This window comes from Actinia tenebrosa, unplaced genomic scaffold, assembly GCF_029948245.1.
Source record: "Actinia tenebrosa isolate PJP-AT-01 unplaced genomic scaffold, QUT_ActTen_1.0 PGA_scaffold13__45_contigs__length_12533684, whole genome shotgun sequence".
NCBI lineage: Eukaryota > Metazoa > Cnidaria > Anthozoa > Actiniaria > Actiniidae > Actinia > Actinia tenebrosa.
The window spans coordinates 360,857-374,140 of record NW_028292573.1 but is presented as its reverse complement, the minus strand read 5'-3'; the positions used below and the strand labels follow the sequence as shown (position 1 = coordinate 374,140).

Sequence of the window (13,284 nt, the reverse complement as noted above, 5' to 3'; positions counted from 1 at the left end):
ATTATTATTATTATTATCATCATTTTTTTTTTTTTTAAGTATCACTCACCATAATATGATTTTAAATGAACATTGTTTTAAAAAGCAATTGCAATGACATTTTTTACCTTGAATTCACAAAACAAGAATAAAAACAATGATAGAGTCAAGAATAACACTTTGCAACGTCAAGGACAATGTTGGTGTAACGTCCGTAACGCAAATTTAAAATGCAAACAGCGGATTTTTTCACATCTTGCGGTGTTGTTATGTTGATAGGGACTAATTAAAAGAAAATGTACGCAGATACTAGAATGTAATTTTGAAAAACCATGCTTTGGGGCACAAACCCTTGTAACGTCCGTGACAAAATTTATGTTATTATTTTTTCGCCGAGAAAATGTAGATTTGTACTCAAATGTCTTTTGCTGTTAAAGCAAGTGGTTTAGTTATAATAATAACAACCAGCAATATTAGTAACAATAAAAGTTTCATATTTTTTTCATGCTTCAAACTTACAACTGATATATTGTATTTTGAATAGGTTATTGAAATATCAATTTTCTCATCCCATGGGCACCACCCAGAGTCTTTTGAGTGTCGGCTTTTACTAAAATTTGAATTTTCGATTACTAAGGTAGAAATTGCACTGAAATTAAATTCTGCAGAAGAAGTTTGAAAATGTGTAGTTTTTATCTCTCTCATAAAGAACTGCCCCGAAGCATGTCTGATAAAAAAGCTGCTAAGTTGACTGCTAAAAAGTGCAAGTTTTTTATCGTGCAAGGACTCGTATCGGCATATTTTTTATCGGAATCGTACAAATTTTGCCTTTTTTATTTGTGCAAATCGTGCAAATCATCCCAAATCATGCAAATCGTGTCTTTTCAGCCTTTAGTTTTTGCGGAGTCACCTGGCTTGAAACGCGTAGGACATTATGCAGTAATGACTAGCAGAAATATGATTTTAAAAAGTGCCTATGACCCCTAACTCAATGTTTTCAGCATTGATTCTACATGAAGTTAAAAGTTAAATAGTAAAATATTCTTGTTATATAAAATAATAGCACGAAATAGCACGAAAGACAATAAAAATTTTAAACACATGAAAACATCTTTCTTTTTATAGTTCCTTAGTTAACTAAATAGTTTAATATTACAAAAACTAAAAAAACTATTTTCTTAAAGAAAGGCTGCTGTACAAGGCAAAAATCTTCTTATCAGAAAGTTTAACTTGTTTGGAAGTGGAATCAAAGTGTTAACCCAAAGCAAAAATTTTTATCGACAATGAGGTTTAGGCCTTCATTTGCTTATTTCATATACACTTATTTCAATAAAGTTAGACACCAAAAACCTAGAAAGCTGAGATCACTGAGCATCATGGGAAACTTTTCATATCAAAAAAGCATATATATACAAATCTTTTTAAATACAAACTGCAGCTCGATGATGCTCAGAAGAGGTGAGACTGTAACCGGTAAAAGATTTTCAAGTCCATGAACAGTTATCAAACGGTTGAACGTGTAAAATGAATCTACCCATAATCCTGGTTGGCCTCAGCTTATAGCTTTTAAGGTGACTAACTTTATTGAAATAAGCGTATATGTTCTATAAAAAAAGCCTGACAAAGCAACATTCTAACACAAATGCAAAAAAACATCTTTGTACAATTGAAAATACCGCTTCAAACAAGCATTTTATCATAGCACATAAGTTTCCAACTGTTTAAAAAAGGGTTTGAGTTTTAACCCAAAACGAAAATTGGGATCAAAACTCATACGAAAGTATAGTTTTTGGCGCTTTTTGCTCGTTATTGAAAAAAAATTCTTATTAAGTTGTACACACTTTTCATTTACTCTTGAAAATGGCATGAGAATGCCGAAACATGTCATTTATCATTAATCGTATTTTAAAAAGTTTTATTGTTATATAGCTACAAAATTTTCCGATATAAAAAACACCCTCATTGGTTGAAAGATAGTCACGTGACACTAGCTCAATCTAAATGTATCCCGACTGGGAAATAAGTAACTTGTGAGCAAAACGTGAAAAACGCTGGAGCTTATATGTTGCTTGAATTTTCAGTATAAATGGAGCTCGAAGCAAAACTACAACGAGTTACCAATGTTTCTACAGAGAAATTACAAGGATTTTCATTGAGAAAAAGGATTCCAAAAATACGAAAAAAGCGAATAAAAAAGCGACTAACAAAACACTTTTAAAATGTCTGGTCCCTCGAGAAAGTAGTTTTGTTTTACCTCAAGTCTCGTGAAACATCGAGACTCTCGGGAAAACAAAACTAACTTTTTCCCTCGCGACTAGACATTAAGGTATCAGGGTAACCCTAGCGACCATTGTGCATTCAACTCTTAATAGCACAAAACCTTTTAAAGGAAACCTCAACAAAGTATACATTTTCTGAAAGCTGAATAAATGTGGAAACTATTCCTATTTTCCTTTTTGTAAAATACATTTATCCTTTTAAGTTAGAGCAAATTATTCAAATTTTCAACGTGGCATCTTCGCGGAGTTCGATGACAGCCGGTAATGATCGGAAACCAATGCTTATTACCTTTCCGAGATCACAAGACATCACTTGTCAAAAGTGTGTCTCCGATTTTTGATTAGTTGCCCCGTTGCTTTTTTATATGCTCTTAAAGTTATGACGCCGCTATATCAGCTGTATCCGAGCCAAAATCCACGATAACTTTGGAAATAAGCAAAAAATCAAAAATCGGAGACACACTTTTGAAGAACGACTATCCAAGATGATTTACTAAAAATTTCAGTTAAATTGGTCAAATTCCCTTTGACATCGGACTCAAAACGTACGGGTAACTGAACGCAAAATCACTTCCGCGAAAAACGCAAAAATGTTTCTGACTAAGCGGAAGCGCATTTGTTGACACAAACCGGTTTTTTTTATTACTCGCTAAATGAAAATCACTATCGAAATTTTTTTTGGAAGAAAATCGAAGAATATTATGTATTTTATCGCAAAATGTAAAAATGTAAAAATCGATATTTTTGAGCAATTTGGGGTACCCTGATAATCCCACTTTAGACAATGTCACTATGACCCACAATGCACTTCGGTCTTGGAATGCACTATTTAGTATGCAGTATTCAGTATTCAACTTTGGGAGCACGCCAGACATAAATTTGTTGATTGGTCTTCCTGCGGTAATGACGTGTGCTGACAAATACGGTTTTACGCGGAAAAAAAATAGCGTGGGCTCAAGTAAATATCCAAGATTGCGATGTACATAATATTACATATATTACTACATATATTATAGTTATCGTCCGCCATATATGTTTACTTATGTATGGAATGCCGCTGCTGCCAAAAGGGACCGAAATTTTTTTAGGGGGGTTGAAATATTTTTGTTGGTTCAGATTGATTTTTACAGGGTGGAAATATAAAAATTACGTGTTCCAATTTTTATATTTTAGGCTCAGTATTTGCTAGCAAGTTCTTTGTATATTCTCGTTAGCGAGTTTTCTTTACGACAAAAATCTCGCTAGCGAGTTTTTGTGCTTTAAATTCTCGCTAGCGAGTTTTTTCACACTTAATTCTCGCTAGCGAGTTTTGCGGTGTATACTCCATGGCTAAATAAAATGCATGCCATGGCATGTACATGGTTGGTAGGTATTGTAACCACCCCTAGTTATCCCTAGCCATCCTTTACCATCCCTAGCCATCCCTAGTTATCCCTAGTCCCTTACCATTTTTAGCCATCCCTTACCATCCCTAGCCATCCTTTACCATACCTAACCATATCTAGCCATCCATCCACGTACGGACGGACGTACGGACGGAAGTGACGTCAGCCAAGCCATGAAAAATCAACTCGATGGTTTACCATTTTTTCCTAAGTATGGTGCTCCGTGCGGGAGCTCCGCTATTAAATGTGCGTGCAAATAGCAAATCTTATGTGGTAACTTTGTGTTAACAAAACAGCAGGGTGTGTTACTCAGTAAAAATTAATATTATAAGTATGGTCATGTAGCATACCTCTCCATTCCTTGCCGATGGTATAAACTAGCAAGAGCCATGTTGATTTTGGGTGTCCTTTGCTTTTGGGAAACTCCTTCAAGCTGTGGATAACACACACTGTCTTATCAACTTATCTAACATGACATATAATTGAACATTCAGATTATAAAAAAAGATTTTCTGAAATAAATATTGAAGTTGTCGCATTTTCTTATATGTCATATCAATATACAATTTTCGTGCAATATTGTCCACATGAAATTCAAGCATTTCAAGTAATTAATCTACGTGTCCAGGGGGTGAATTGGGTGATCAGTCACCCCCCTTTGAAGTTCAAAAAATTTCATAACTCCAAACTTGCACAATTTAGAAAAGGGATATTAACAATGTTAGATATTTCCAGCCTTTTCCTTTTATTCTGCTTCTCGTGAAGAATACACAATAGCAATTTATAACTAAGTACTGAGTCTACAGCTGTATAATGCATGGCTATGTATAAGATCACTGACTTGCAGTTCTGGTTACTATAGATGATATACACTGTAAAAGACTATGTCACTATGACAATAAGAATAAAGACTAAGGTAAGAATTAAAAAGGACACTATATGATGCTTTTCTAGATAATAGTCACCCCCTTGAAATAGTTCTGGATCTGCCACTGCATTTGATAGGTTAGAAATAGATCACATGATTTTTTTTTAAACACTACCTGCTGACATTAAAGTGCCCCTCCCCCCTAACCCAATATTTTTAGTGATGGTTTTAGTAGAAATGAATAGCAAAATATTTTTATGTGATTTGAGTGATGCATCTTGGAGATATCAAGGTTCATACTTCCAATATGTTAATGAGTGTGAGGTAATAGGAGGCATTTGAGAATTATTTGTCATCATTTGTAAATTACTAGATTACTAAAAGAAAACAAAATAAATTTGCAATAACCTTTCTATAAACCGTTAGTAAGACAATGACGTTTTATACAGAATGTTTTACTGCCCCAGAAACCTTTTTGTAATAATTATACAGTACGAGTGGCTGTGTTGTAAACAATATATAAACTTGAGGCATAGCCGAGAGTTTACATGTTGTATACAACATGGACAGGAATATTTTATATTGCTTAACAAACATCTAAGTATAAATAGTTCCTTTGTATTTCACTAAAAGTTTTAAGATAAAAGTGAATCTGCCCAAGAAAATCCAAGTTAAAGTTTATGCAAATGAACATGCATGATTCTGTATCAAAATTATAAACCTCTTCAGAGTCATGATTTCTATTGTATTTCCCTAATGAATTATTAATGAGCTTGGTAAGAATATTTAATAACAGGGGCAGATCCAGGAATTTGTTCAGGGAGGGGTGCAGCACACATAGTAAACCTAGGGAGGGGTGCACCCCTTAGAATCAAAGGGAAAAAACATTTTGTATGGGTTTAATCTTTGAAGTAGGGGTACAAAGTCAAACCAGGAAGAGGTGCGCACCCCCTGCACCCCTCCCCTGGATCCGCCACTGAATCATACCTCCTATGACATCACAGTAATTAACACATTTAAAGAGTAAACCTTGATATCTCCTAGATGCATCACTCAAATCATGGAAAAATATTCTACCATTCAACTATTCACTTCATGTGCAAAGGGAGAAAGGGGGAGGGCCTTGTGTTTAGATTTAATTATACTTAAGATGAGCATTTGTTTATATAAAATAAATACAGTTAATCGAGTCTCTTGAACTGCATTTTATGGTTTAAAGTGCTACTATAACGAAAATCGCTCAAACTTGGATAAAGCTGAAACTTCCTAAGAATACTCTTTAAAGGTCCAATAATCACTGTATGAAGTGTTTTCTCGATATTCAGGACGAAAGTATGATATTTTTACGATTATTTTTTGGAGTCTGTGACATCATACACTCAACATCAAACATTGCTACATATATTTCTTTGTATATAAATCCTTAATTTATTTTATTCCTATGAAGCCCAAAGAGTGGCTAATGTGCTTATTTCACATTACTTGTGACTATAATTTATATTTTGGGGTGTTTGGGTATTTCTTTCTCCCTTTACTACTGATATTTTGATCATAAACTACAAAGAAATGTATGGAGCGATGTTCAATGTTGAGTGTATGACGTCACAGACTCCAAAAAATAATCGTAAAAATATCATACTTCATTATTAGAAGTCTGGCAAATAGGTTCTTGTATTTTGAGTAGTTATTGGCAATTTAGGCAAAGTAGGTTCTTAATTAGGTTCTTAATTTCTATGGGTAGCATGGGTGGCGTTTGCAGCTAATGCGTCATCTTTCACCGCCGTGAGTCCAACGGGTCGGGTTGCTGTTTCGAGCTCTGCTGTCGCCACATTTGAATTTAGTTTCATTGATGAGTTGTTCTCTCCTATGACTACGAGGGTTTTCTCCGGGTTCTCTGGTTTCCTCCCTCCATAAAAATCAACATGCGAGTTGAGCGTTGCGTGCATAGAACATTTAATGTAGTGGAAGTGCTTGTGTGCAAAAAGTGCCTCCAATTAGTGCAAAAGCACTAGAACGACTAGACACTTAAATAAAAGTGACTTATTTTTTATTTATTTACGAAGGAGATATAACATTTTTGATTACCAGAAAAATAAATGAACTTGGGTTTAATTTGGTCTTGTAATATACAGTTCTTCACAACTGTATCATGATAAGCCTAACAAAACTGATTACAGAATGTTAAAATGGTTGAAATTTTTATCATATTAAATTACACTGTAACCCACATATAAGAACCTGCTTGAACTAAACAGGTTTTTATATCATTGGGTTCCTACACGCAGGTGTTCACTGTATCTCAAGTGAGATAAGCGAGATATAAAGTACTTACAATAGCCAAAGCTTCTTTATGCTCTTTAAGGCAGGTGTAACATTGGTACACCTTGTACTTGACCTCTACTTCTAGTATCAACCCCTATAATCAAGTAAATTCGAATGACATGTAATTCAATCTTTTTTTATGCATATGGTGTTGACTGAAAAAATGTGTATATAAGAGACAAAGTCTACCAGTACTCAAATGTGATGGTGAGTCTGGGAATTGAATTAATGACCACAATTAAGTATGTAATTTAACTCATTGGTCGCTGCCCACAGTCATCCATGCTTCCCATACACCATGATTTTATCCTTTGTTTTTTTATATTCACTTACAAAAACGAGTCTGTGATACAATACAATAAACATGCATGGCCATACCTGTGATGTACTTGTCTTGGATTTAGTTTTACTAATAGCTTTTCTACATTGAAGGGCTTTGCTGTAGTAATACTAAACAACAAAAGAGAACATCAGAATATTTTTAAATAAAAACAGTTCTTAAAAGTTTCGTATTGCAGAGGGAATTGGACTTCCACAATGATCATTAGATATCAGACCATTGCTTACAATTGGTTCCAATTAGCTGAATATGAATCTCATGAAACTTCAGCCTTCAATGGAGGGCAAATGCTGCCTGTCATGTAATACATGTATCAACCAGATACAGTAGTATTCTATTGCTTGATATAAAACAGCTTCATAAATGAATCTTTATTACCAGCCATTAGTAAATGGAGATCATTCCCTTAATGCTCAATCATCCAGATACATGTATATTTCTACTGAAAAATTGCCATTCAGCAGGTAAAAAATGTACACAAGACAGAAACAATGTCCATTGAAACAGACCATCAATCACCATGGAAATTGATTATTTACAGCATTTTCCAATCACAAGCGTGAAATCACAATAGTATTTTGATGTACAGTACACTACAAAATACACAAAGTGGCTAACAGTGGCTAACAAACCTGTGGCCCTCATTCTGTTATCGAATAGCGCAGTGCACTGATTCTAAAAATAGCTTAAAGATTCGGACCAACATTGGATTCTGCTTAACTGCTACGAGGATTATACAAACCGATTTTATTATTTTTACTTAAAGTTACAATAATAACCCATGTAAACTAAAATCAACTTCGATCGGCTATGAAAATAATCTGCTGAAAGTAAACTTGTATGTTTGTTTGTCCAAATTTCACCTGTGTTTTCATTTGTATGACGTCATGGTTGCACTGCGCTATTGGAATTTAGGAGTTGATTTTTGTGGAGGGAGGAAAACGGGAGAACCCAGAAAACCCTCAAAGCACAGTCTGAGAGAACCAACAAACAACTCTACTCATATACAACACCCAGCTCAGCGGGACTCAAACTCGGGTTGCATTGGTGGGAGGCGTACACTCTCGCAGCTACGCGACCCGTGCTTCCCTTAGCTTTAGTTTTATAAGAATCGAGACTTGAAATCTTCGTCGACTTTGGAATTAGCATTATCAAACTCATGAATAATTAATGAGGAAAACCCAACAGAAATCACGACCGTGACAAGTGTTGTAAATCTGATACAAAACTGTGTTCATTTGCATAAACATAAGTTGGATTTTCTTGGCCAAATTCACTTTAATTTTGAAAATTTTAGTGAAACACAAAGGAACTAACCTAGAGGTTTGATAAGTCATATATAGTATTCGTGTCCAGCTACGGCGGAAAGCCTTATAAAATTTATAAAGAAATTTCTTTTTTAGTGTTTTATTCATCATTTATTAACCAAACAAGTTTCAAGAGGGGTGTTTTTCAGATATAGTTTTTAGTGGTCCTGGTGCCTGTTAAATTTAAAAATGTTATCATTACAACAACCAAAACAAAAAAGTTATAGAAGAATCTAGTCTAAAATCTAAAAAGCATAATACATACATAACCATAAACGCTTAACCCCAAACCTAGTCCTAACCCTATAGTGCTAACCCAGAAAATGTAAATTAATAGAAGTATATTAAAAATAACTAAAATTCATAAAGAGCTTAAAATCTTTATAATAATAATAATTTAAATTTACTTAATATTGTGCAGTCTAACATCATTTCAAAATATAATCAAGTGTGCATTTAAGCTTAGAATTATTTCTAACAGATTTATAGTGTCTAAAATAGACTTCTAGTTTTTGAATGGCAGAGAAAACCAGATGGTCTTAGGATTGTTGGTATCAACATTGGTGGAAGGTGTTGCACCTTTTATAATATATGTTATAAAATAAATGAGCAATGCTTAGAAATGGGTAGGTCATGTTTTTGAAGTATTTGGATAGTTGGGAGAACACTCTGGTAACTAGAGTTGCACTTGGTTCCACCTCATGCAACTCTTACACTACCATCGTGATCTCCCAACTATTGATACAATGTACAATTTTTATGAACTTTCATGGAAATGCCTTGATTGACATCCACCAAAACCTACTTCATCATGACTATTTTGCATTTGTAATTGGTAATTAGGAAGGATTATAAAACTGACATAAGTTTTAAACAAGATGCTCTTGGAGCATGCACTGGGTTGCCCAATATGCTGGAGCCTATTTAACACCTAATCTTACTTTGGAACATAGGTGTAATTTTCTTTCAGAACTACCAAACACTTTTTTTTCCTCACATCAAATTTCTTCAAAAGTTTACACCTTTTAAATGTTTTTTTTAAAATAAAAATGTATCGCTTTTGTCTATCTTTTAACCAGTGAAGTGTAATGACACTTGATTAGTAAAACTATACAGATGTGGTTTTGTAGCCAGAGAAAACAGCGTTGCGCTACTGATGTCACTAAGTTTTAATAGGCTCCTACACTGACAACAACTAACATGACCCCAAGGCTCGTGGTGTCTGATGACATAAATATATTTCTTTCAAGAACCATGTATAGGCCTTGAAGAAGCAACATAAATCCGTTTAGGAATATGTTTAAATGGTTCTAGCTTTTTTCGCTAACCGCTTTGAAGTTCTCGATTAATCTCCATTAATAATTATATTCTTCGAATACAGTCTTTTTAAATATCCAAACCATTATATATTTTTTCTCTTATTCTCTCAAATATCCAAACCAGTGAAGTTGAACTGTGAAACTTGGTCAGTAAAAGAATTCAAAACTTAGCGAAAATTATTTCCGGCCAAAGTTAGCAGCTCTGATTACCGCGTGAAATTTAACGATATTGTCATGTATATGCCTTATTATGACCAAAAACTGGAAGCTGTATTTTGATTAAGGCTCTACCAACCCATGCGACTGAAGCCAGAAGACTGCCGACTGAGTAGCCGTGTTAATACGAATAAAAATCTGAATTACAATCCTAGAAATCTTCCTTTACTGCTCAATTATATTACTTCTAAAGCCCAGAATTAAATCCTCAGCTGCTAAGCCAATCTATGAGCCATTCAGTTATCTATGAACAATGTCATTCAAATCCATAAATGGGTACTCTTGCGCAAGGATGCAACATTTCTTAGAAGGAGACTATAAAAAGAAACAAAGGCATTTTATGACTGGTCTACCACAGGCAACCCAGTAAAAACTCTTACCTCAGCTCTTCTAAACTGTTCATCCTCAAACAACGAATCCCCAAACAAAACCATCAAACTGGACTTGGTTGTCAAATTTGTAACATCTTGTTTATCTTGGTTATCTTTCTCTTGGACTGACATGGAGAAACTTGTCTGCCAGACAAAGCCAGTTATTATTAAATATTCCAAAAAAATGGATTAGATGCGCATTTTTAAGCTTATCTTTTACAAACAATAATACTATTACTATAATTATTATAGATTTTACTCACTTTCTCAATTCTGATTCAATGAAAACATGTGGACAATTTTGGCGCACAAACGCAACAAGATACAAATCTATTATCATCAAAAACATTTGCAGATAATAGATTCATCCTGTCAAGTTTACTCAAGGTCACAGCTTGTAATAGCTTGTAAATTGAGATTTTTTTTAGCGTAATCCAACTAGTGGTCCATCATGAATGCAATAGATGAAGAGCTACATGTACTACTAGGCTATAAGTTATATCCTAACTAGTACATGTAGTTAGTAGCAAAAAGTACCAGCTTTGAAAACCAAAAAAATGGCAATTTAACTTTAATTAGTTGGACTTGACTAAAAGAATTGGTCCTCTTGCCTTCATGGCATATGAGTCAATAGCCCAATCTGGTTCCAGGGGTAATTGCTAAATATTCATCATGTTGTCTCTAGCTTGATAGCTTTCTAAATTGATAAATGTATAATAGAACAATATTATTGTATTCAGTTTTTGCATTACAGTATATCAAAGATTATCAAGACTTCAGGTCTGTGCTCAGCTTACAGCTTCGGCAGAAAACACAAACCTCAGTCTTGATAATTTATAATGTCATGCTCAACCTCATCCAATATAACCCGGCGTGTAGTATCGATAAAAACTGCTATTGGAAAATCAATCGATAAATCAATAGCTATCAATATTAATCTCTAAAATGGTATTGATCGTATTGGTCAACGTCATCTACTTAGGCCAGATCACACAACTTAGACTGATTCAGACACTTTACTGATACTGTACTCATAATAAATTTGAGACACACCAATGTAATAGCTGAGGCAGTGGTGCACAAATACAACACAGTTATCATACAAACGTAAATGTCATTGGTTTTTGGAATATAACAATCAATGATAATTGATAGATACAATTGAAAAATCAATAAGCTTAAATGTAATTGAAAAATTGATAATCTTAATTATAAAAATAACTTTCTCACAAAATATGGGCTAATCGATTTTTATCAATTTCCAATATTATTAACTAATTTTATTGATAAATATCAATATTGAATTATAGATTATCGTTTTTATCGATTGAACACGCCAGAATATTACACTCTACAAAATTACTTGATTCTGATTGGACAAGAGGAGTACAATTTAATCCCAAATTGTGTTCTGTAGAGTCCCAATCAAGTTGCTTAATTTTTTCGAGTGTATTATCTGGGACAACGGGGGAGACTAGTGCCCCCCAGGTTTTTATCAAACTGTAATTTTTAGTAAATGAAATGAAATGAAAACAAGAGGCACACAAATAAATAATTCGGGTTTCCCAATGGGTTACCTTTTTCCAATCCGTACAAAGTCACGTGTTTTTTTCTGGACCAATACTCCTACAAAGGTAAGCCCCCGCCCCCCCCCCCCCCCTCCCCAACTTATATAGACGCTGCGCCACCCCTGATTATAAACAAAAAATCGAACAATCTTCTCGAAATTTATAAATACTCGAGATGTTTTGAAAGTTCTCAAATTGAATTCGCTTAAAGGCTCGTCCAGTTTTGAAAACTTTCAAAATATCACTCGTACCTATAAGTTATTCCGAATTGTACTCGTACCTATAATTTATTCCGAATTGTACTCGAGATCGTTCTATACTAATTGCGCAAAATATTATTAGGCGATAAATCATTTTAATGATAAAATAACATAAAATAACATTTCTAAACTCATTGTATCAAACTAAGTAAAAACATTTACAATTACCAATAATTTTGCACTGGAAAAGAGTCCTGCTTCATGTAGAGACTTGATATCTTCTATGCCCACCATTTGCATTCCTTGATTCGCTGATTCGACGAAGACAAATTCTGCCAAACCTTTTTAGGAGGAAATTCTTTTAAGATTACCTCTGATGATGAAATTCTAATGTACTAGAACCTTTTGTGTTCGAATTTAAGTTTTTTTGTATCAAAATTAAGGAATAAAATTTCGAATTACTTTTGAATTTCACGCGCAAAAAATTTGAACACTGATCGCGGGCTAATTATTAGTCAGCAGACAAAATTTGAGCGCAAATGCTCTCCACAGGTAGCCCAAGCTAAACTAGACTTAGACTCTTCCACAGTCTCTCGCTCGTCCACTCCGTCTTCACGCTATGACACGAAATAGAAGTCAAAATACATGTGTAGCGTGTTAGGAAGATGATATATATATTCAGGCACTGCCTAAAGGCGGAGCTCCCGATACGGAAGTCACAGGGAGAATAATTTGAATGAAACTGAAAGGTAAAAATACGATCGGGGAAAAAATCTTCAATTATTTTTCATTCGAAATGATGATAATTTCTCCCATAATAAAAACCATGCAGTGAAATCGAATCGAAATGTACTAACTACATTGTTTTCTTTGCGCGAGTATACTCTCCCACTCAGGAATTGTGTACACAACTCACCCCCACCCCCAAGGGCTAGTTTTGTTCTTGCAAGATTCTTCGACAAAGTTTTGCAAGGCCGACAGTTTTAGGCTTTGAATCTCTTTTACTTAAAAAAAACGAAAGCTAACTACAGATAATCCAATACAATATCATGTTTAGTGAAATTTACCTCGGATGTCTTTCATTGAAATCGAAAATCTGGAGATTTACGGCAAATCAAGATCAAAAAACA

General features: G+C 34.2%; 1 protein-coding gene across 3 annotated transcripts in view; it reads right to left on the bottom strand.

The window, feature by feature from the left end:
- The window catches only part of LOC116291021 (anaphase-promoting complex subunit 7), a 136,516-nt gene extending 123,879 nt beyond the window's left edge, over positions 1 to 12,637 (bottom strand). For 2 of the 3 annotated variants that reach the window (XM_089029049.1, XM_089029051.1), the window contains exons 1-5: positions 12,383 to 12,637; positions 10,396 to 10,530; positions 7,212 to 7,283; positions 6,844 to 6,927; positions 3,994 to 4,076 (exon numbers count right to left, since the gene is read on the bottom strand). In XM_089029049.1, the coding sequence (XP_088885175.1) occupies positions 3,994 to 4,076; positions 6,844 to 6,927; positions 7,212 to 7,283; positions 10,396 to 10,530; positions 12,383 to 12,454 (446 nt within the window). In that variant the 5' untranslated portion in view covers positions 12,455 to 12,637. The remainder of the gene's footprint in view (positions 1 to 3,993; positions 4,077 to 6,843; positions 6,928 to 7,211; positions 7,284 to 10,395; positions 10,531 to 12,382) is intronic. The other variant, XM_089029050.1, reaches the window with a different exon arrangement.
- Positions 12,638 to 13,284: the final 647 nt, after the last annotated feature.